This window comes from Gavia stellata, chromosome Z, assembly GCF_030936135.1.
Source record: "Gavia stellata isolate bGavSte3 chromosome Z, bGavSte3.hap2, whole genome shotgun sequence".
Lineage (NCBI taxonomy): Eukaryota > Metazoa > Chordata > Aves > Gaviiformes > Gaviidae > Gavia > Gavia stellata.
In genome coordinates this window covers 64,185,791-64,207,977 of record NC_082637.1, presented here as the reverse complement: position 1 = coordinate 64,207,977, position 22,187 = coordinate 64,185,791, and the positions used below count along the sequence as shown (strand labels likewise).

The following is a 22,187-nucleotide window of genomic DNA, read 5'->3' as shown; positions in this document are numbered from 1 at the left end:
GAAAACAAAACAATTTGCACACTATTCCACTATGAAATTGGCTGTATTTACATGATGCTACATAAATACTTAAAGAGACATGAATCTTTACAAAGTTGTTTTATAGATCATATAAGTGCTCTGCAAGGGGAACTGGACAACGGTGAGGATGATAGTCCTCTCAGCCTGGAGGTGTCGTAGAGGTCTAGTTGGACTACTCCACGCATCAAAACCACCTCAGTAAAAAATAAAAGACGGGTCATTGTCATAGGCAACTCGCTTCTGAAGGGAGCAGAAGGCCCGATGTGTAGACCAGACCCACTACACAGGGAAGTCTGCTGTCTCCCTGGGAAGTCTGCTGCCTCCCTGGGGCCCAGGTTAAGGATGCAAAGAAGCAGCTTCCTTCCTTCCTTAGTACAGCCCTTAGATTATTACTCCCTTTTGATCTTTCAGGTAGGCAGTGATGAAGTAGTGAGAAGAAGTCCAAGGGCAATGAAGAGAGATTTCAGGGCCTTGGGACCTTTTCAGGGTCAAGGGATCGGAAGCACAAGTCGCGTTCTCCTTGATCCCTCCAGTTGCGGGGAATGATGAGGGGGTAAACAGGAAAAGCCAGCAGATCAATGCCTGGCTCCGAGCCTGGTGCTCGGCAGGACTTTGGGTTCTTTGGCCATGGCTTGATTTACCAGACACCAGGCCTGCTGGCAACAGACAGGAAAAGCCTATCTCACAGGGGGAAGAGGGTTCTAGGACAAGAGTTAGCAAAGCTCATTGAGAGAGCTTTAAACTAGATTCAAAGGGGGACAAGGAGGTAACTGGGCTTGCTAGAGAGGCGCCTGGGTGTAGTTGTTCAGCACTTGTGGGTCAGCATGCTAGTATTTTTGAGAACCAGAAGGCCTACCAGCCATCAAGGGCAAAAACTACACGCTCAGCTCTCTCTCTGAAAAGTTTATACATGAATGCACGCAGCATGGGGATAAACAGGAAGAATTAGAGATCTGTGTGGAGTCACAGGGCCATGATCTCACTGCAATTACTGAGACATGGTGGGATAGCTCACATGACTGAAACACTGTCATGGATGGCTATGTTCTTTTTAGGAAAGATAGGCCAGCAAGGCGAGGTGGTGGAGTTGCTCGTTATGTGAGAGAGCAACTGGAATGTATTGAGCTTTCCCTGGGAGCGGATCAGGAGCGAGTTGAGAGCTTGCAGGTAAGGATTAAGGGGCAGGCTAATACGGGAGACACTGCTGTGGGTGTTTACTACAGGCCACCTGATCAGGATGGGGAATCTGTTGAGGCCTTCCACAGACAGCTGAGAGTCGCCTCACAATCACAGGCCTTGGTTCTCATGGGAGACTTCAATCACCCTGGTACCTGCTGGGAAGGCTACACAGCCAGGCATGTACAGTCCAGGAGGTTCCTCCAGTGTACTGATGATAACTTTTTGACTCAGGTGGTGGAGGAGCCAGCAAGGAGAGGTGTACTACTGGATCTAGTACTAACAAACAAAGAAGGACTGGTGGAGGACATTAAGGTTGGGGGCAGCCTTGGCTGTAGCGACCATGAGAAGACAGAGTTTAGGATTATATGCAGTATGCACAAAACAACAAGTAGGATTACAACCCTGGACTTCAGGAGGGCTAATTTTCATCTCCTCAAGAAACTGCTTGGAGAAATCCCATGGGTTAGGGCTCTAGAGGGTAGGGGGGCTCAAGAGAGCTGGGTGATATTCAAGTCCCATTTCCTCCAAGCTCAGGATCGGTGTATCCCTAAGAGCAAGAAATCAGACAAGGGAAGCAGGAGACCTACATGGTTGAGCAGGGAGCTTCTGAAAAAGCTCAAGTGGAAGAAGGAAGTTTACAGTACCTGGAAAAAGGGACTGACCACTTGGGAAGATCACAAGAATGCCATCAGAGTATGCAGAGATGAAACGAGGAAAGCCAAGGCCTCCTTGGAATTAAACCTAGCAAGGGATGTCAAGGTCAACAGGAAGGGTTTCTTCAAGTACATCGGAGGCAAAAGGAAAACTAGAGAAAATGTGGGCCTGCTGTTGAATGAGACAGGTGCCATGGTGACAGATGATGCAGAGAAGGCGGAGTTACTGAATGCCTTCTTTGCTTCAGTCTTTACTGCTCCGGACAGCCCTCAGGAGTCCCAGGCTTCGGAGGTAACAGAGAAAGTCTGGTAGAAGGAAGGCTTTCCCTTGGTTGAGGAGGATCAAGTTAGAGACCAATTAAGTAAACTGGACATCCACAAGTCCATGGGTCCTGATGGGATGCACCCACAAGTGCTGAGGGAGCTGGCAGAAGTCACTGCTGGGCCACTCTCCATCATCTTTGAACGGTCCTGGAGAACAGGCAAGGTGCCTGAGGACTGGAGGAAAGCCAATGTCACTCCAGTCTTCAAAAAGGGCAACAAGGAAGACCCAGGAAACTACAGGCCAGGCAGGCTCACCTCCATCCCTGGAAACATGAGGGAACAGCTCATTCTGGGCATCATCTCAAAACATCTGGAGGAAAAGAAGGTTATCAGAAGTAGTCAACATGGATTCAGCAAGGGGAAGTCATGTCTGACCAATCTCATAGCCTTCTATGATGACATGACTGAATGGATAGATGAGGGGAGGGCAGTAGATTTTGTCTACCTTGACTTCAGCAAGGCTTTCTACACTGTCTCCCACATCATCCTCATAGGCAAGCTTAGGAGGTGTGGATTAGATGAATGGACAGTGGGGTGGATTAAAAACTGGCTGATAGATAGAGCTCAGAGGGTTGTGATTAGTGGCACAGAGTCTAGTTGGAGGTCTGTAACAAGTGGTGTTCCCCAGGGGCCAGTACTGGGTCCAGTCCTGTTCAATATATTCATCAATGACCTGGATGAAGGGACAGAGTGTGTCCTCAGCCAGTTTGCTGATGACACAAAACTGCGAGGAGTGGCTGCCACACTGGAAGGCTGCGCTGCCATTCAGTGTGGCCTGACAGGCTGGAGAGTTGGGCAGAGAGAAACTTTATGAAATTCAAGAAAGGCAAGTGTAGGGTACTGCATCTGGAGAGGAATAACCCCATGCAGCAGTACAGGTTAGGGGCTGACCTGCTGGAAAGGGACCTGGGAGTCCTGGGGGACAACAGGATGACCATGAGCCCGCAGTGCCCTTGTGGCCAAGAAGGCCAATGGCATCCTGGGGTGCATCAAGAAGAGTGCAACAAGCAAGTCGAGGGAGGTTATCCTCCCCCTCTACTCTGCCCTGGTGAGGCTGCATCTGGAGAACTGTGTCCAGTTCTGGGCTCCCTGGTTCAAGAAGGACAGGGAACGGCTGGAGAGGGTACAGCAAAGGGCTACAAAGATAATTAGGGGACTGGAACATCTTTCTTATGAGGAAAGGCTGAGGAACTTGGGTCTTTTTAGTCTGGAGAAGAGAAAACTGAGGGGGGATCTTATTAATGCTTATAAATACTCAAGGGGTGGGTGCCAGGAGGATAGGGCCAGTCTTTTTCTAGTGGTGCCCCGTGACAGGACAAGAGGTAACGGGCGCAAACTTTGTCATAGGAAGTTCCACCTAAACATGAGAAGGAACTTCTTTCCTTTGAGGGTGGCAGAGCACCGGAACAGGCTGCCCAGAGAGGCTGTGGAGCCTCCTTCTCTGGAGATACTCAAAACTCACCTGGATGCTTTCCTGCACAATCTGCTCTAGGTCAACCTGCTCTGACGGGGGAGTTGGACTAGGTGATCTCCAGAGGTCCCTTCCAACCGTTATCATTCTGTGATTCTGTGATTTTTAATTTTAAATTACCAAAAAAAATCCACTTGTGACTGAATACATGAAAATCTACTTCATATGCATGCTCACAACACAAGCCAATTATTATTTTGATATTCTTAGGAAAAGAATTTGTAGAACAAGTGTTTATGATTAATTTCTGAATAGGAGTAAGTAACCACATTCGAATGTAGTATAAGAAAACATTTAGGTGAACTGCTTCTAGGTAAAGAAGAGAAACCTAAATGGAATTATAGCTGAAGAAACAACAGTCCTCCTGAATGATATCAGGATGCGCATCAGCAGAAAGAATATTTCATTTCTGATCATTTAGTAGCTGTATAATTTTAAGGAGTTATTAAAAAAAAAAAAAAAGCCTTTATAAAAATCACCAGGATGCTTATTTATATAAAGAGCCCATCAGTGTATTTTTTTTCATCCTGAGATACAGTCAAGACTGCCCTCTCAAGGTACAGCAATTTGAAAAAAGTTTAATTTAGACTGCAGTTGCATCTACTGCTTTTCAGTCAATTCTACTAGCACAGGATATGAACTTAATAGTTAAACAAAACATAAGTGGTATTTGCCTGTCTTAAATAACTTACCCAAGGGAAATCACCCAGCACTTAAGTCATACTCCATTATTTTTCATGGTGCATACAAATTATAAGACTAAATCCTCTGAAGCCAAAATAGTGACATTTTTCTTACTCTTGGTACATTTAATATATGCAAAAATGTAATTCTTACATCATTCTAAAAATCTCAGTATGCACCTCCTCCAGCAAAAATAGAAGATAAATTATCACAGATAACTTCTACTCCCAAAAGATTAAGAGGTCAGAATTCTTCACTGTGTATTGTACATATGTGCAAGGATTATTTTGTCTCACCCATTGAAACAGGGATTTGGACACCAGCAGACAGACTTTAGTAATCTTGAACTGAGGTGGAAGAAGACCATTCTTTGATTAGACTCATCATCTCAACAAACCCTTACAGACAATATTCACTAGCACCACTACAGCATATTACGTGACAAAACTAACAAGATAGCATACCCAAAAAGATTCCAAGCCTCCTAATCTTTCACAATCATTATCCCGATCCTTCCTTTCTCCTTCACCTTTTTGTGCTTTACCGAAGCCTCGTAGATCATGACAAGCATACAAGCTTTGCAAAAATAATGTTTTGTACCAGTGAAAATGGCAACCACCTGCTAGTGCCTTGTAAATACTAAACAGTAGTAGTGGAAGCAAGAGAATACTGACAATTAAGTATAACTGTAGAATAGGAATGGAAAAAAAAACAAAATTGGTTCGACAAATAGATAGAGAAAACAAAAGCATTCCTCTCAGAGACAAACATTTCATCATCATTTCACTGAGCTACTGCTCTATGGACCAAAAGAAATGGCAGGTTAAACCTCTAAAGAAAACAAGTCACAAGCATCTTGTATATATCAAACCTAATCCACAAACACTACTGCTTGTCCCTTTAGTAAACAGGTACTGTTTGTTTGCTTTTTTGTGTGGCCTACTATCTCTACACATAGTTGCATACAATTGGGAAAAGGAAGTCACACAGAGTATTAGCAAAGTAAAGTACTTATTTAAATTACATGGGGTCTCATCAATAGCACAAAAAGTTCCTTTTGATTATTAACAGCATGTAAACATTTAAAAATAAGTTGCAAAGAAACCAGTGTTTTTTTCTGTTTAAAGAAAAGAGTAATTACAGTACATAAAATTCATTTCTCAATTACGCAATGTGTGCAGTGATTCCAAGAGCTTTTCCTGTCAGTTTTCTATCTACAGCTGTGAATGTATTTCTTCAACACAGCCAATGAAATTACCAATAGCTACTCAGTCATGTTTACTAAATCTATTTAAGAATTTACACTTGTGATTATAAAACAACCTAATAAGAAACTAAGCATCAAGTGTACAGAAGACCAAATCAAGTCCACAGATATGCACAGGGTGTTACAAGTTATTGCAACTTAAAAAAAATCACACAACTGAACTGTTTTTCTAAACAAGCGTCCACAAATGCAAAGTGAAGCTTATTCACTTCAGTCATCCCTGTGAATATCTTGAGACGTTGATCCCAGGACTTGTGCAAGACTGCACAATTCAGTAAAACAGATGTAAAACTTACCATAGAAGTGACTGATCTGGCATCTTCTTCATAATTCACTACAGGTGGTGGCTCTTTCCCATCATTCTCTTGAACCTTTTGTTCCAGTAGTTCTTTCTGGGCTGCAAATTTTGCCTCAGAGCATCTTAATTGCTGAACTGTTTGTTTAAGTTCTTCCAGTGCTTGCTTTTGGCTCAGCAAAAGTACAATACTGCAGAGAAAAATAACAAATTATTTAAAAATATACATGATTTAAAATACATACTTTGTTTCATAAAAGCTAAAAAATAAAAAAAAAATTTAATACCGGGACCTGTTTTTCTTTTTTTCACTTTATCCATTCATTTAATGAAGGAAATTTTACTAAACTTTTATAAGTAAGAGCATGAATATTTCTCAACGTAATTATTTGTTCAACAGCATAAACACATGAAGCAATTCTAGAAAATTTTCAAAGCTACAAGTCAATGTACGCAACAACTACTTTGCCATTTTTTCTCTATCTATCACAAAAATCACGTTGTAATAAATATAGATGAAACTACTATTTCCATCCACTTTTGATTGAATTTATAAATACTAGGGTTCCTCATCCTGTAAAGAAGAAATACATTTTTAGGTTATGATTTCCAGTGATGAGAAATCCGTTGCAATCCACATAGTTGTTGTAATAATAATTTGCAGTATTAAACTCACCTTACACCCACTATAAAATCGTTTGGCGTCAAGTTAAAGATACCCGTTGTCTCTTCTGGACTGAAAGGTCCTCTACTGCATAAGTATTTCTGGACTGCAGTCTAACATTCTTCTTATGAAGCTAAATAAATTGAACTCCATGAGGAGCTAAAAGCAATTTTTTCTTGTCTTCTGCATGTTTTTATGGCTCTCTAAATACCCCTCATACCCCTGAATACTCTGAGACAGACATAATTCAAGCATTATTGCAGGATGAGCAGACCACTTAGAACATCTACAGGTACCTAGATTATTCTATTATCCCCAAGAACTGCCAAAATGAAAGATGGACAGAAGCTGCCTAACAGTCAGAACCATTCACTGTACAACACAGACACCCTTAAAAGCACTCAACTGGAGTCCAGTGACGTAGTCTATAAAGAGATGCAGAGTTCTCACAGTGTGCAAGAACAGATGGTGGTGGTAGAGGGACCATAACTATGAAGAATGAGGACAGTGTAAAGAAAAATCACAGTATTCTGTCACACTGTGTTTTCAGGATAATCCCTGGAAGATAAACCTTCCTGCAAGCCCTACCCTTGGAGAAAAAAACAAGTTCAAAAGTTGTTGATATTGAGATTGTTCCTTCACAAACTGATACTAAGCCAAATGACTATTCAAACAGGTTCCAAAGTGATAAGGGAACTATCTGTCTTAAAATACTCGTTGGCAGGAAAAGATAAAAATCATATCCCTATAGATGAGCATTGCACTAAGTCACCAAACAACAGAACTCCTTACAACCAGCAGAATGATCATTCATGTAAAAAGGATAAGTATGATGTATGAAGACACAATTAGAGGACTTGAAACTGAGGTTTGGCATAAGACTGCACACATTTAAGAGCATCACACAAAGAAATGAACAATTATGACGGCATTATCCTCAAAATAACGTTCTTTCATCTGGTTCTCATTTTGAATGAAAAAAGAGATCACCCTGTGAAAATGATGGTCTTCCACCATCAGCAGGGCTTTGATGAATACACATTGGCTAGAATGACAACTTCCCAAACACTGTATGGTTTCAACTCATCATGATCCAGAGATAACAAGACATACTCTGCAAGTTAACAGTCATGAGCTCTTCTCTTTCCTGAACTGTGTCAAGATGGATTATTGTCTAATCAGTTTACCCAAATCCATCATAGAATGTTCCCCATTCCATCTATGTATAAGGAATTAGAACCTATAAAATTATTTGCCCATGGCTTGCATGAGTGCAAACTTTATAGTCCTTGTAGCTAGCAAGAGCTACTAGCAACCTCACAGAGTGAGATCTTGTGTGAAGAATCCTTGCAAAACCAGAAGAGGGCAACAGGTTGGGAAGTGGTAAAAAGGTAAACAAATCAAACCCCAAATATTAAACACACTATCATGTTGGGAGGGCAGATGGTATGCTTGACATACACATATATAAATAAAATATTAAAACACTCTCTGTGTTGTAGGTGATCTCGTCATTTGAAAGCAGAAAGGGATATTGGTGCCAGGATAGTTGTACCAATACAGCTAAATATTGAGGAGGAACACAAAATCAGAGGCCTGGAGATACACTTCTACACATGCCCTAATGAAAAGTGCAGTATGTGCAAAGATCAATTTGTAGTGTTGCCAGAATTAGACACCAAGAAATGCTTTCAAGCCCCAACTCAGACTGCCACTGCAAAGTCAGTAAACAACTCAAAACTTGTGGTACCGAAGCTGTATCAGAAAGAAGTGGGGAGACAGCTGAAGTCCGAACTGGTTCAAGTGAAGAGACAGAAAACATGATTTTGTAGACTTTTACCATCATTTTGACCAAATAAAGTAGACAAGGAGATTTCCTCGGCACTGAAAAGGCGAAGCTCAGCACCTTGGGTGAGGCTCAGCAATAACATAGGGTCTAGAGCTCTTGCATTTGGAGTAGAACTCCACACTTTCTTTCCTGATGATAGACTTGTATGGTACCAACAGAATGACTTCTGGCTCAAGAGGCAAGCTTTCATTTATTGCTCAACTACGCTTACCTCTCACCTTGTCTTGCAGCACTGAGGCCAGTGCCATATGCTATGACGGCAGTCAAGAACATGCAACAGTTGGGCGAGATCTTCTAGGGATCATAAGTATGTGTAAAAACATCCTGATCCCTCTGCACTGCAGTTGAAAACTGGGTCTGCTGGAGGAGGGCATGACCAATGACAAATCAGAACTGAGGTGATTTCAGGGAAACTTTCATCTTACAACTAGAAATCTACGCCAGATTTCATGCCATTTAATAAGACCTACAGGTACTGGTGCAGTCTGAACTGAAATCATCTCCTCAACACCACAAACATCTGCTGTAGGATCAGTCAAAGAAGCCTACCCACAGCAAGAAACACAGGGATGGTCTGAACTGTTTTCAGAGAGATATAACTGATAACAAAACAATACTGAGGGGATAAAAATAAAAAATAACACCATGACAAAACTGGATCTAGTTCACATAGTTTATCCTTTAAGTAACATGCAGCAAGGAAGGCAAGTAAAGAACCAAAAAATTGGAAAATATACTGTGAGTACATGTGAGTACACCAAAAAAAGAACAGGAAAGTATCTAATCAAAACACTCATATCATATACATACATAAAGTTTTGGATATGAATGAAATACTATACGAAATATCAAGTGACAAGATGCCTTCAGTGAAGACCTTCAAGACTTCTTCACTTAATGAGGACAGGATTACCTGAGGACTTGCATTCCAATTCCCTGGTATTGTAAACTAATATTTATGACCAAGTTAGTAAGGTTATGACTGATTGCAACAAGAATCAGAAAAACATAACTACAGACAGACGGTTTCTTTCTCTGTTGTATTAACTTCAGTTTACACAGGCATGCGAATATATTTTCTAACCAGAGGTAGGAAAAAACCTCAAGATCTTGCCCAAGAATGAATCTTCGTAATAATGTTTCATTTATGGCAATGTAAAACACTAATTAATCCCTTGCCTTCATTATTTACTATGCAGTACTACAGCGTATCAAATCTACATTCAGTTTTGTAAAGAAAATGCAATGAAGAATGAACTTAACCTGACGAGTTCCGAACATATTATTGCAAAAGAAAGAGTACGTCTTCCACATGATTCTGAAAAAGTCTTTCACAAAATTATATCTACACAATGAACACTGTCAGAGAGGCAATCTGAACTGACTCCTCTTCTTCCATCAAGCTGAAGTTAAAATGCTAACCAAAGGTCCAGTTCTTGAGCCATCCCAACACAATGACAATTATATTAAACTAATGGAGCTGCTCAGTTCTCCAATGAATTAGGATCTGCATTGGGTAAGGGTTATTTTAGAGATGGGAAATTAATTTATTGTTGTTTTTCACGATAATCACTTCTTACAAAAGCAGAACAAGATTAGTGGAGGTTATTTCTTATTTAAGTCTTAGGAAATGCATTATAGAGCTTTTCTCTCAAATTATTATATTTTGAAATTTCATTTCAACTTACTCAGACTTCTTTTCACAAGTCTTAGAGGACTCTTCTATTTTTTTCTCTAGTTCCAACACAAGTTCCTCTTTGCTCAAAAGGGTTTGCTGTGTCTGAATCAGTTCTTCTATTACTGTTTTTAACCTGTAAGACATAGATTTCAGAAACCCACATTGTGAATACACAAACCGTATATATTTGGGAACATTGTATTTTTTTTTTCCTGAAGATGAAAAGAAGCATTACTCTTTAAATTATCTCACTCAGTGACTGGTCGTGTTTTTCTGTGGATATACCTTTGTATTATATTTTTAACCCATATTATTACAGATCCCATACTAGCCTCTGTATACATACAAGGTTACAGAATGATCTGCTGCCTGCAGACTCTCCTATCAAGAAATTTTTTTCCAGAACTTGGGATGAGTTCTGTGAATTCATGCCTTCCTAATATATTGTTTATCTATAAGATGCTTTAAGAAAGACAAAAGCCTTCCAGCTCCTGAAGTGCATATTAAAGAAATAAACAGAATTAGTAGCTGGGCTCTATCAATCTCTAGAGATAACAAAAATACAAACTGATTTTTTCTGTTATGAGAGTAATCTGTATATTTTCTCTACAATTAACTTTCTGAAAGCCACACATTCTGTAGTAACAGTTAATTCAAAGGAAAAATAAAACTTACACAAGAACAGTCAATAGTAACAGCGAAGGGGTTACTGCACATTAAAACCATTACTGACACTTTGCAATTACACTGGCAAACATTCCAATAACCAAAAACTCAGCAAGTGTACGATAACATTTGCACTCTGAACACTGCAGATAAATAGTTCACATAATGATGACTTCTAAAATGTGTATCAAAATATGTATGTTGACTTCAAGCAATTAAGCCAGGAGAACAATTTTTAAATAAATAAATACATAAATAAATAAATAAATAAATAAATATGTACACCTCATTTCCTTCCTTGCATTCATCTATCCATCTTTAACTTTATTACTCTGCTTCCCCTGTATTTTCAAGCCTGATTTCAATAAGAAAGTTATTGAAGTAAAGAGTGGAACAAAGGCAAAATACATATAGTACTTACCACTGCACAGATCTACCACCCAAAACCATTCCGGTTTGGGGAGTGACACAGAAGGTCAACTTAGAGCAATTTACATGGACTCTGGATATCTAGGAGCCATGTTCCATGTCCATATATACCAAACTGAATTATTTTATTTTAAACGCTGAATTAGTTCTCTCTCCTCTCAATATACTTTATACAATGTTGATTAAACATATTCTTTATTCAGCCAGTCCTGGATCTTACCTTGGAAGACTTAAATTACTATAAAAAAGCCATATAGTGAAGAATAAAAGATTATTTCCCAAATGAACAAGCATCTGCATGTGTCCATTTTGAGAAAAGGGAAATATTTAAAACATTTCTCTCAAAGTAATATCCCCACTGCTCCCTTTTTAATAAACATTTTTATTCTTTTTAGCCTATCACAATCTGTATGCTTCTCAGAAATGACGAATTTCTTACACTGGGTCTCCAATTTAATATCAAATAACTTTTTTCTTTTAATACCTTGCTAAAAAAGTAGTTACCAATTTTGTAACTGCAGATACTGGTTTTTGAGGAGCTTTCTAAGCAAAATTTTAATCAACATTGTATTGGCTTAACAACTGATATACAGGAAGCAGATGTCACATCAAATGTTCAAACACTAATATTTAAGAAATTAAAACCAAATTAGTAAGATCGTTCACCACTGGAAAGTATGAGTGTATACATGCAGAAAACACATATTAAAATATTTTACCATTTCAGAAGTATCAGATTTTATATTGCAGCATCAGATTGAAATAGAAATTAGATGTAGTTCTCCCTGAAACTTTTGAGATACTTCAGGATATTTGTATTTATCTTAGAGAAAACAAAACAAAGCAAACATATACACTCTAAACTAACTTGTCTCCTTGTAGTCAACCCCTATTTTTTGTTTTAAAAAATATTTTTCATTCAAACTGGCTAGAACTGACATCTCTGCATCTGCCTTGTATCATCCTGGTTGTGGTTTGTCAAAGGAAGTTTCTTGTGGCCTTGTATTTGCCTCCTGGACAAAATCAGTTTACAAAAGGGTTTGTATTATTAACCAGTTAGTCACTATAATCATTATTAGCTTTAACAACCACACAATCCCAAACTGTCACATTTCAATGGCATGAGAACACATAAAGTGAGACCAAAAAAATCTAGAAAGCAGACAACTTCAAAGTAGGAAGACCAGGAAGACCGAGCAGATGAGGCCCTCTACAGAGAGACAGGAGCAGCCTCACATTCACAAGCCCTGGTCCTCATGGGGGACTTCAACCACCCCAGTATCTGTTGCAGAGACAACACAGCAGGGCTTAAGCAAACCGGGAGGTTCCTGGAATGCGCTGATGATAACTTCCTTCTCCAAGTGATAGAGGAGCCAATGAGGAGAGGTGCTGTGCTGGACCTTGTTCTCACCAATAAGGAGGGGCTGGCAGGGAATGTGAAGCTCAAGGGCAGCCTTGGCTGCAGTGACCATGAAATGGTGGAATTCAAGATCCTTACGGCAGCAAGGAGGGCACACAGCAAGCTCACTACCCTGGACTTCAGGAGCGCAGACTTTGGCCTCTTCAGGGATCTGCTTGGTAGAGTATCAAGGGATAAAGCCCTGGAGGGAAGAGGGACCCAAGAAAGTTGGTTAATACTCAAGGATCACCTCCTCCAAGCTCAGGAATAATGCGAGGAAGTCAGGCAAAAATGCCAGGAGGCCTGCATGGATGAAAAAGGAGCTCCTGGACAAACTCAAGCACAAAAAGGAAGCCTACAGAGGGTGGAAGCAAGGACAGGTAGCCTGGGAGAAACACATAGAAATTGTCTGTGCAGTCAGGGATCAGGTAAACAAACCTAAAGCCATGATAGAATTTAATCTGGCTAGAGACATCAAGGGCAACCAGAAAAGCTCCTGTAAGTACCTCGGTGATAAAAAGAAGACTAGGGAAAATGTGGGCCCTGCCTGGAAGGAAACGGGAGACCTGGTTAACAGGGATATGGAGAAGACTGAAGTACTCAATGACTTTTTTGCCTCAGTCTTCACCGGCACGTGCTCAAGCCACACCGCCCAAGCTGCAAAAGGCAAAGGCAGGGACTGGAAGAATGAAGAACCACCCACTGTAGAAGATCAGGTTCGAGACCATCTAAGGAACCTGAAGGTGCACAAGACCATGGGACCTGATGAGATCCATACACGGGTCCTGAGGGAAATGGCAGATGACGTTGCTAAGCCACTAGGCATCATATTTGAGAAGTCCTGGGGTCTGGTGAAATTTCCACTGACAGGAAAAGGGGAAACAGAACCCACATTTTTAAAAACGGAGAAAAGGAAGACCCAGGGAACTACAGGCCAGTCAGTCTCACCTCTGTGCCCGGCAAGATCACAGAGCAGATCCTCCTGGAAACTATGCTAAGGCACATGGAAAACAAGGAGGTGATTGGTGACAGCCAGCACGGCTTCACTAAGGGCAAATCGTGCCTGACAAGTTTGGTGGACTTCTACGACAGGGTTACAGCATTGGTGGATATGGGAAATGCAACTGACATAATCTACCTTGACTTATGCAAAGCATTTGACACTGTCCCCCATGACATCCTTGTCTCTAAACTGGAGAGGCATGGATTTGATGGATAGAACACTCAGTGGATAAGGAACTGGCTGGATGGTTGCATTCAAAAAGTTGTGGACAGCACTCAAAAAGTTGCGGACAGTGGCTCGATGTCCAAGTGGCGAGCAGTGACGAGTGGCATTCCTCAGGGATCGGTATTGGGACCAGCACTGTTTAACATCTTTGTTGGCAACATGGACAGTGTGATTGAGTGCAACCTCAGCAAGTCTGCAGATGACAACAAGCTGTGTGGTGAGGTTGACATGCTGGAGGGAAGGGATACCTGAGAGATGGGCCCGTGTGAACTTCATGAAGTTCTTTAAGAAGGGCCAGAAGGAGGACCCAGGGAACTACAGGCCTGTCAGCCTGACCTCGGTGCCAGGGAAGATTATGGAGCAGATCGTCTTGAGTGCCATCACATGGCACATGTGGGACAACCAGGCGAGCAGGCCCAGTCAGCATGGGTTTATGAAGGGCAGGTCCTGCCTGACTAACCTGATCTCCTTCTATGACAAGATGACCCACTTAGTGGGTCGGGGAAAGGCTGTGGATATAGCCTACCTAGACTTTAGTAAAGCCTTTGAAACCATTTCCCACAGCATTCTCTTGGAAAAACTGACTGCTCATGGCTTGGATGGGTGTACTCTTCGCCAGGTAAAAAACTGGCTGATTGGCTGGGCCCAAAGGGTTGTGGTGAATGGAGTTAAACCCAGTTGGTGGCTGGTCACAAGCGGTGTTCCCCAAGGCTCAGTATTGGGGACAGTTTTGTTTCATATCTTTATCAATGATCTCAATGAGGGAATCAAATGCACCCTCAGTAAGTTTGCAGATGACACTAAGTTGGGCGGGAGTGTTGATCTGCTTGAGGGTCAGAAGGCTCTGCAGAGGGATCTGGACAGGCTGGATCCATGGGCCCAGGCCAATTGTATGAGATTCAACAAGGCCAAGTGCCGGGTCACAACAACCCCATGCAATGCTACAGGCTTGGGGAAGAGTGGCTGGTAAGCGGCCCAGCAGAAAAGGACCTGGGGGGTGTTGGTTGACAGCCAGCTGAACATAAGCCAGCAGTGTGCCCAGGTGGCCAAGAAGGCCAACAGCATCCTGGGCTTGTATCAGAAATAGAGTTGCCACCAGGACCAGGGAAGTGATTGTACCTTTGTACTCGGCACTGGTGAGGCTGCACCTCAAATACTGTGTTCACTCTTGGGTCTCTAACTACAAGAAGGACAGTGAGGTGCGGGAGCGTGTCCAGAGAAGGGCAACGAAGCTGGTGAAGGGTCTGGAGCACATGTCTTATGAGGAGCAGTTGAGAGCTGGGGTTGTTCAGACTGGAGAAGAGGAGGCTGAGGGAAGACCTTCTCGCTCTCTGCTATTATCTGAAAGGAGGTTGTAAAGAGGTGGGTGCTGGTCTCTTCTCCCAAGTGACAAGCGACAGGACAAGAGGAAATGGCCGCAAGTTGTGCCAGGGGAGGTTTAGTTTGGATATTAGGAAAAACTTCTTCACTGAAAGGGTTGTCAGACACTGGAATGGGCTGCCCAGGGAGATGGCTGAGTCACCATCCCTGGAGGTATTAAAAGACATGTGGATGAAGTGCTTAGGGACATGGATTAGTGGTGGACTTCGCAGTGTTAGGTTTATGGTTGGACTTGATGATTTAAAAGGTATTTTCCAACCTAAATGATTCTACGATTCTAATTCAGCAAATCCAAGTGTAATGTCCTGCATGTGGGTGAGGGCAATCCCAAGCACAAATACAGGCTGGGCTGTGAATGGGTTGAGAGCAGCCCTGAGGAGAAGGACTTGGGGGTGTTGGTTGACGAGAAGCTCAACATGAGCCAGCGGTGCACATTTGCAGCCCAGAAAGCCAACCCTATCCTGGGCTGCATCAAAAGAAGTGTGACCAGCAGGTCAAGGGAGGTGATTCTGCCCCTCTACTCCACTCTTGTGAGACCCCATCTGGAGTACTGCATTAAGCTCTGGGGCCCCCAACATAAGAAAGACATGAACCTGTTGGAACGAGTCCAGATGTCAGACATGAAGATGATCAGAGGGCTGGAGTACCTCTCCTATGAGGACAGGCTGGGAGAGTTGGGGTTGTTCAGCCTGGAGAAGAGGCGGCTTCGGAGAGACCTTATAGCAGCCTTCTAGTACATGAGGGGGCCTGCAATAAAGCTGGAGAGAGACTTTTTACAAGGGCATGTCATGACAGGACAAGGGGTAATGGCTTTAATCTGAAAGAGGGTAGGTTTAGATTAGATACAAGGAAGAAGTTCTTCACCATGAGGGTGGTGAGGCACTTGAACAGGTTGCCCAGAGAAGTTGTGGATGCCCCAACCCTGGAAATGTTCAAGGGCAGGTTGGACGGGGCTTTGACCAACCTGGTCTAGTGGAAGGTGTCCCTGCCCGTGGCAGGGGGGTTGGAACCAGATAATCTTTAAGGTCCCTTCCAACTTAAACCATTCTATGATTCTGTGAAACTAGATTCTGGTTATCTGGAAAGCTGCCTTTCATACTTTACTGATTAGCACCATTCTGCCTCAAATATCAATAAAAATAAATGCTGGTGCTTACAGAACTTATATTTCAAAATATTTTTTTAAATTAATTTGCGTATTAATTCATATGCCCACTGATCAACTCTTAGGTCATCATGGTTGCCTCCTCTCAGTTTTTAATGCATGCACCTTCGAAGCAGAAACTTTTATTTTGTTACACTTTTCAGAATATCTCAACATTAGACAGTGACAGTCATCAACAATTATCATGAGACACCATACCTCTCTCATTACTTAGAAAGGTTAGCTAGTCAACACTGACTTTTAACTACCTCCCTCTGTCAAAACTTTATTCATAAATATAAACTTACCTAAAAATGTAGAACTAAGACAGTTTTCTCATCATGTTTCCTTAAAATATATTTTATGAAAAGCTTAACAGTAATGTATGTAAAGCTGTCTTTTTTCCCCTCACCTACTCAATAAAACAAGTGATTCAACCAAAAATTAATGATTCTGCATCAATATACATCTTTGAATCTGTTAAGAGTCTGTGAAATAAATCCACCATGTGTACTGGACTTACTATGTTTGGTAGATACTGAAGGTAGTTCTCCTCTGCAGAAATGTAATGATGTAGTATTTTGAAGACCCAAGGCCATGACCTCAATACTAAAGATCAACAGCCAAATTTCTATTCTTTCAGCACACATAGAATGGATTTTTAAAAAGTCATCATCTGTGGATGAAGGATGTAGTATCTTACGTATAAATTGCTAGTCATACACTGTGGCTGTAGTGGTTTTAAAGCAAGACTATAACAAAATATATCTAAAATGCAGTTAACAAGGTATATGAGCAAAGACAGTTAGAGAGAACTAAGCAATTCTAAAAGGAAAGGTTCTCACCTGCACTAAAAAGCAATTAAAGAAAAGGACAAAGAGGATAAGAATAAACAGTTTTTACAGTGCCAGGAGCTAATGGAGCTTCACAAAAATCTGCACTGCTTAATATGTTTGTAATAATCCAAATAAAAGGACAGATTAAAGAGTGACAAAGAGGGCTGAACGTGAAGAATAGTAAAGGATTATTCTGGATCTTATGATACTCAATAACTGGACTATCATTTAGAAGGTTAATTTCAATGCATATTGAAATAAGCAAATATACAGGGGGAAAAACAATCCAAAGCTTTATTTATGCAGTGAATGGCTCTAAGCTGACCGTTACCACTCAGAAATGAGATCTTCCAATTACAGTAGATGATTCCATGAAAACACTGGCTTGATACTCTGCAGTGGTCAGAAAATCAAATAGAATTATTCTCTAGGATTTGTTGAAAACAAAGCAGAACAAGAATACAGGAAACCTCATTATGCCTCTCTCTAAACTTTGCATCCGGATTACCTGCGCAATTCTGGTCGTTCATCTCAAAAACAATACAGTAACCTTGAAAACATTCACATAACGATGACAAGCTTGATAAAGGATATGAGTAAGTTTTGCGAAAGGACAGACTAAAGCTAAAGATGACTCTCAAAAAGAGATCACAGAGTAGAAGTATGACAGAAGTTTACAATAGCATGAGCAGAAAAGAGTAGATTGTTCCTATTATCTTCCAAAACAAGAGCTTAAGAGCCATAAAATGAAACTAACAAGTAGCAGGTTCACATAATATGAAGTTAATGTCTGGAATTCCTTGACCAAAAATTCTGTGGACAACAGACACTTGTACATACTGAAACTGACTGGACAAATTCACAAAAGAAAAATACCTCTAAGGCTATTACAAACTGCCCCTAAGGCTATTATAAACAAATACTACTTCTGTCTCAAAGCATTTCTGAGCTGAAAATTATGGGAGACTGAGAGATCATTCTGAGGAAACAGCATTGCACGATCATTGTGTTCTTGCTCTCCTCCCTAGACTATTCCCTGTTGACTAATGTAAGAGAGAAGAAAGTTGGTTAGGTCAATCTTCGGTCTGACCTAATACAGCTAAACTTTTTTGTTCAGTCCTAGTATAATTTATATCATAAAGTGAACACCTTAAAGACAGCAACACTTAAAAGAGCTATTTGATTCCCATTCCAAAAATAGTATCACACCATAAAATTTCTCTCTCAAATTCACAAAAGAATTTCAAGTGGATGAATATAAGATTTGTAACAGGACACACTGGAAATTGTATTAAAAATTTATACAAATTTGTACAAATTTGTATACAAAATTTTGTATACAAAAAAATTTATACAAATGCAAATACGCAAACACATTTATGAACACAAATACGCATTTCATCAGAACCATTTACTAGAAAAGCAGCATTTCATCTCTTTCACTTAAGACATGCTGATGTCTTACTTCTAAACAACGGGACACAGAAGACAAGCCAAACAAGAAGTTATTTCCCTTTTCGAGCTATGGAAGACAAAAACTTTGAAAAACTGTAATACTTCTTTGAAAAGTGAGATTTAGTATATATATTTTTCCTGTTACTCTGCTGAAATACATCTAGATGTCCAACATTTACATAGTTTAAGCAGGAATAATCTCAATTTAGTAATGATGCAGAATATGTTATGAACAGAAACATGTTTAAAGGGAAGGGAGGGTCTTTAATTATCAAGGAATCCTTTCACAAGAAAGATGAAGCTGCTTCAGGACTAAGGAGGAGTCTGACAAAGGAGGCTGAAACTTCCTATTTAAAAGGTTATTTCAATACCCACCAAGGAATACATTTACAAAAAGTAATCAGATTGCACAGGAACAAAGAGAGAAGGATTAATGACCTTGAATAGGTATTAATAAAATCCAGAGATTCTGTCATGTTGAGAAAACACCAGGATCAGAATAATCTGCAGAAGACACTGAAATGTGTTAATGTTTGAAATGCCTCACTGCTAATAGGACTCACTATGATTTTGGTTTTCAGAATAACCTACAAGAAATAAGGGTCGTAGTTTGATTAAGCAGATGAAAATTTTTAAAAAACTTTAAAAAACTCCACAACACACCATTGGTATGTTATTTGGATCAGTTATGCTTTCTAAAGGAAAACCAATTCAAATAAGTCAAACATGGATTGAAATACAGTAGAGACAACAAAAACATCATCAACCAATGTAATTCTGAATTTTCCATTTTAAATTGCTATGATCAATATTAAAAAAATTAAATGCACTATTAATAGTTGCAATCTTACAAGTGACTGCATCAGATCATTTTATGTCAAAAGTTGAGGCTAATAATATAATAAAAACGTAATAACCTCAGCAGGAGATTTGTCCCCCAGTAACAAATGATTAAAGGTGAAGTTGGTAAAAGTAATGAAAAGATTTAACTAGGCAATGTATTAACAAAATACATAGAGAGGTAGTTTATCACCCTGAATAGCTAAAAGCTCCAGGAAATGCAATACAACAGCTACATCTGTGTTAACAATGTTAATGTATTTTAAATGTTATAACAATGAATAAGAATTTCCTTTGGAAAACAAAAGCAAATGCTTACAAAACACGTGAAATAAATATATTAATGAAAATTTTCTGCATGGCAATTTAAATCACTGACTACATCACTGTACTCAGTGTTTTCATCAAAAGATTTCAGCATTTTTCCTAGAGTAGTGAATGTGGAAACACTTTTGGGAAGATGAATTAGTATGTTCCCAAGGAGGATTCATGATGGATTTGGGGCATTGAATAAATTAACTGGCAAGGAGAGGAACAGATATTGAAAGTGCTGGCAAGTTTTTGGGTGGACTGGGGAGGAGTATTTTGTGCAAAGGAACAATAAAACCAGCATGGGAAAAAGTCTATAGCATGAAAATATTATTTTTAGAAACTGGACTTTAAAAATGAGGACACAGCTATGCAATAATCTCAGTGAGCTTAGCTATAATGTATAACAGCATTTCCAAAGGATGAAAGGTTTGTAAAGAAAGACTTACGTGACTTGTAAACTTTCTGCTGTTAGATTATTCCACATGATCTCATTCGCTTGAAGGTTTTCGTTTTCTTCTAGTAAAGATGTATCAAACTCTATTTCTTGTTCAACAACATCTGATGAACTGATTTAGTAAATAAATATTATATTTTCAAAATTAACATGTATCTTTGAGTAGATCATAAAGCAAATAATTGTTCTGAATTACTTTAATGACTAGAATATAGTTAAAATTACATATGAAATAAAAGAAAAGGTAGCAATTGGATACACATTCATTTTCCTTTGAATAAAGAACGTAGTCTTAAAATCATACCAGGTAACAAAATGGCATACAATTCTTTGACTCAAGATCACAGCATAACTAAGGTTCTGAAGGTTTATCAATGTGAATGGGTTGACACCTAGCTGATCCTGCTATAAACCTGCATGTGACAATTATCAATTCCCACATAACAACAAAAAAGATAATGCAAGAAGTCTTATGACTATTTCTGCGTACACTAATACAGAGTAACAGTTCAATAAAGGGCAAATACAGTTCATTTTTAAAGTAGAAAAGTTTCTTGCATTATCTGCATACTCTGTAGTCTCAGGCACTGCTCAATCTGCAATAACTTCCAGAGTACACAGAGGTCCCTAGAGTTCACTTTGAACTAGAATTTGGACAATAAGATAAATTAAAGCAGAGAAACTTAGTTTAGCCCAGAATGCAAACTGCATCCAAACACACAGTAAATTAGCTCACACTGTATCTGGCCTGTCATGTATAGTCTGCTGTCAGTACTAAAGTTATGGCTTTTCACATGTAATAATGGTAACTGGAATTTTGTTTTTCAAGAGCCAGCCAAAGAGATGGATGGTGAAAGAAACAGTCAGGTTAAAAACCTGACTTTCAGCCAGCTTTCTGTACATGCAAGTAGAACAATTGTCAAACTAGGATAAAACTTTACAAGTAACAATATAAAAGTAACCAAACAGAAACAAATTCAACTCTGATCACTTAAGCAGTGTTGCAGATTAATGCAGGGTTTTCTCAAGACAAAACATCAACATGCACACCAAGATGAAAACACATACCTGTGAGTATCTATGAAGTCATTATACTCGGAGTCAGGGTCTATCTGTTCAACCGAGGTCTGGATCTCTTTATGGACATTCACAATCTCTTCTGTTACAAGACTGGTGATCTGGCTATACTCATCCAAGATTCCTTTTCTAGAGAGGAAAAAAAATTCTAGTGTATAACATGGCACTGAAGGCATAGATGACATTGAAGATGCTTCAAACTTTCAATTTGCTGTTTCTACAAACTCTTGTTGCAACTGGCTAAAAAGGGAAAAAATAAGACAATAAATTATTACTCAAAGAACTAACAGATCATCTGTGGCCTTTTCTTTACAGATTGGCTACAGATGAGAAGTCTCTAAGACCATACACTCCTTGGATTGATTTCAGTGCATCTACATACAGTGCAGCTAAACTAAAAACTGTAGAGATTACAAGGAAAAGGAATGTATACAGCTCACTGATGACACTCTTCTTCACAAAGGACTTATCATACCTGTTATAACCTACACTAAAGCTTTTCATGTTCTGACTGACAAAATATTCTGGCATAAGGCAAAACAAGTCACAAAATAGTGTGCATTTCCTTTAAAAACTGGTTTTCTCTATCATTTTAACTATCTTCTTTCATATATATGTTTCATTATCTGGTCATTCACACAAAAATAAGCACAAATCACAAGTTAGCATGTATTTACAAGAAGAAACAAAATCAAGCAAGAAGTTCCTGTAAGGAAGTACAAGCCACCCAGCCTTGTCTCTACCTACTTCCGAGAGCGGGAAAAACCAAGTGAACAGGGAACGGTAAAAGAATAGGTGATATTGTGCCACTACTCTTAATGGCATCCAGTGACACATCCTTAGAACACCCTCCTATTCTCTTTAATTCTTAGCTTTCCATAA

The 22,187-nt window shown here is 39.8% G+C and overlaps 1 protein-coding gene across 1 annotated transcript in view; it reads right to left on the bottom strand.

Annotated features, from left to right (window-relative positions):
• The window catches only part of FER (FER tyrosine kinase), a 180,528-nt gene that overhangs the window by 122,115 nt on the left and 36,226 nt on the right, over nucleotides 1–22,187 (bottom strand). The window contains exons 6-9 of the mRNA XM_059833349.1: nucleotides 21,297–21,434; nucleotides 20,221–20,340; nucleotides 10,096–10,218; nucleotides 5,896–6,085 (exon numbers count right to left, since the gene is read on the bottom strand). Coding sequence (XP_059689332.1) covers nucleotides 5,896–6,085; nucleotides 10,096–10,218; nucleotides 20,221–20,340; nucleotides 21,297–21,434 — 571 coding nt within the window. The remainder of the gene's footprint in view (nucleotides 1–5,895; nucleotides 6,086–10,095; nucleotides 10,219–20,220; nucleotides 20,341–21,296; nucleotides 21,435–22,187) is intronic.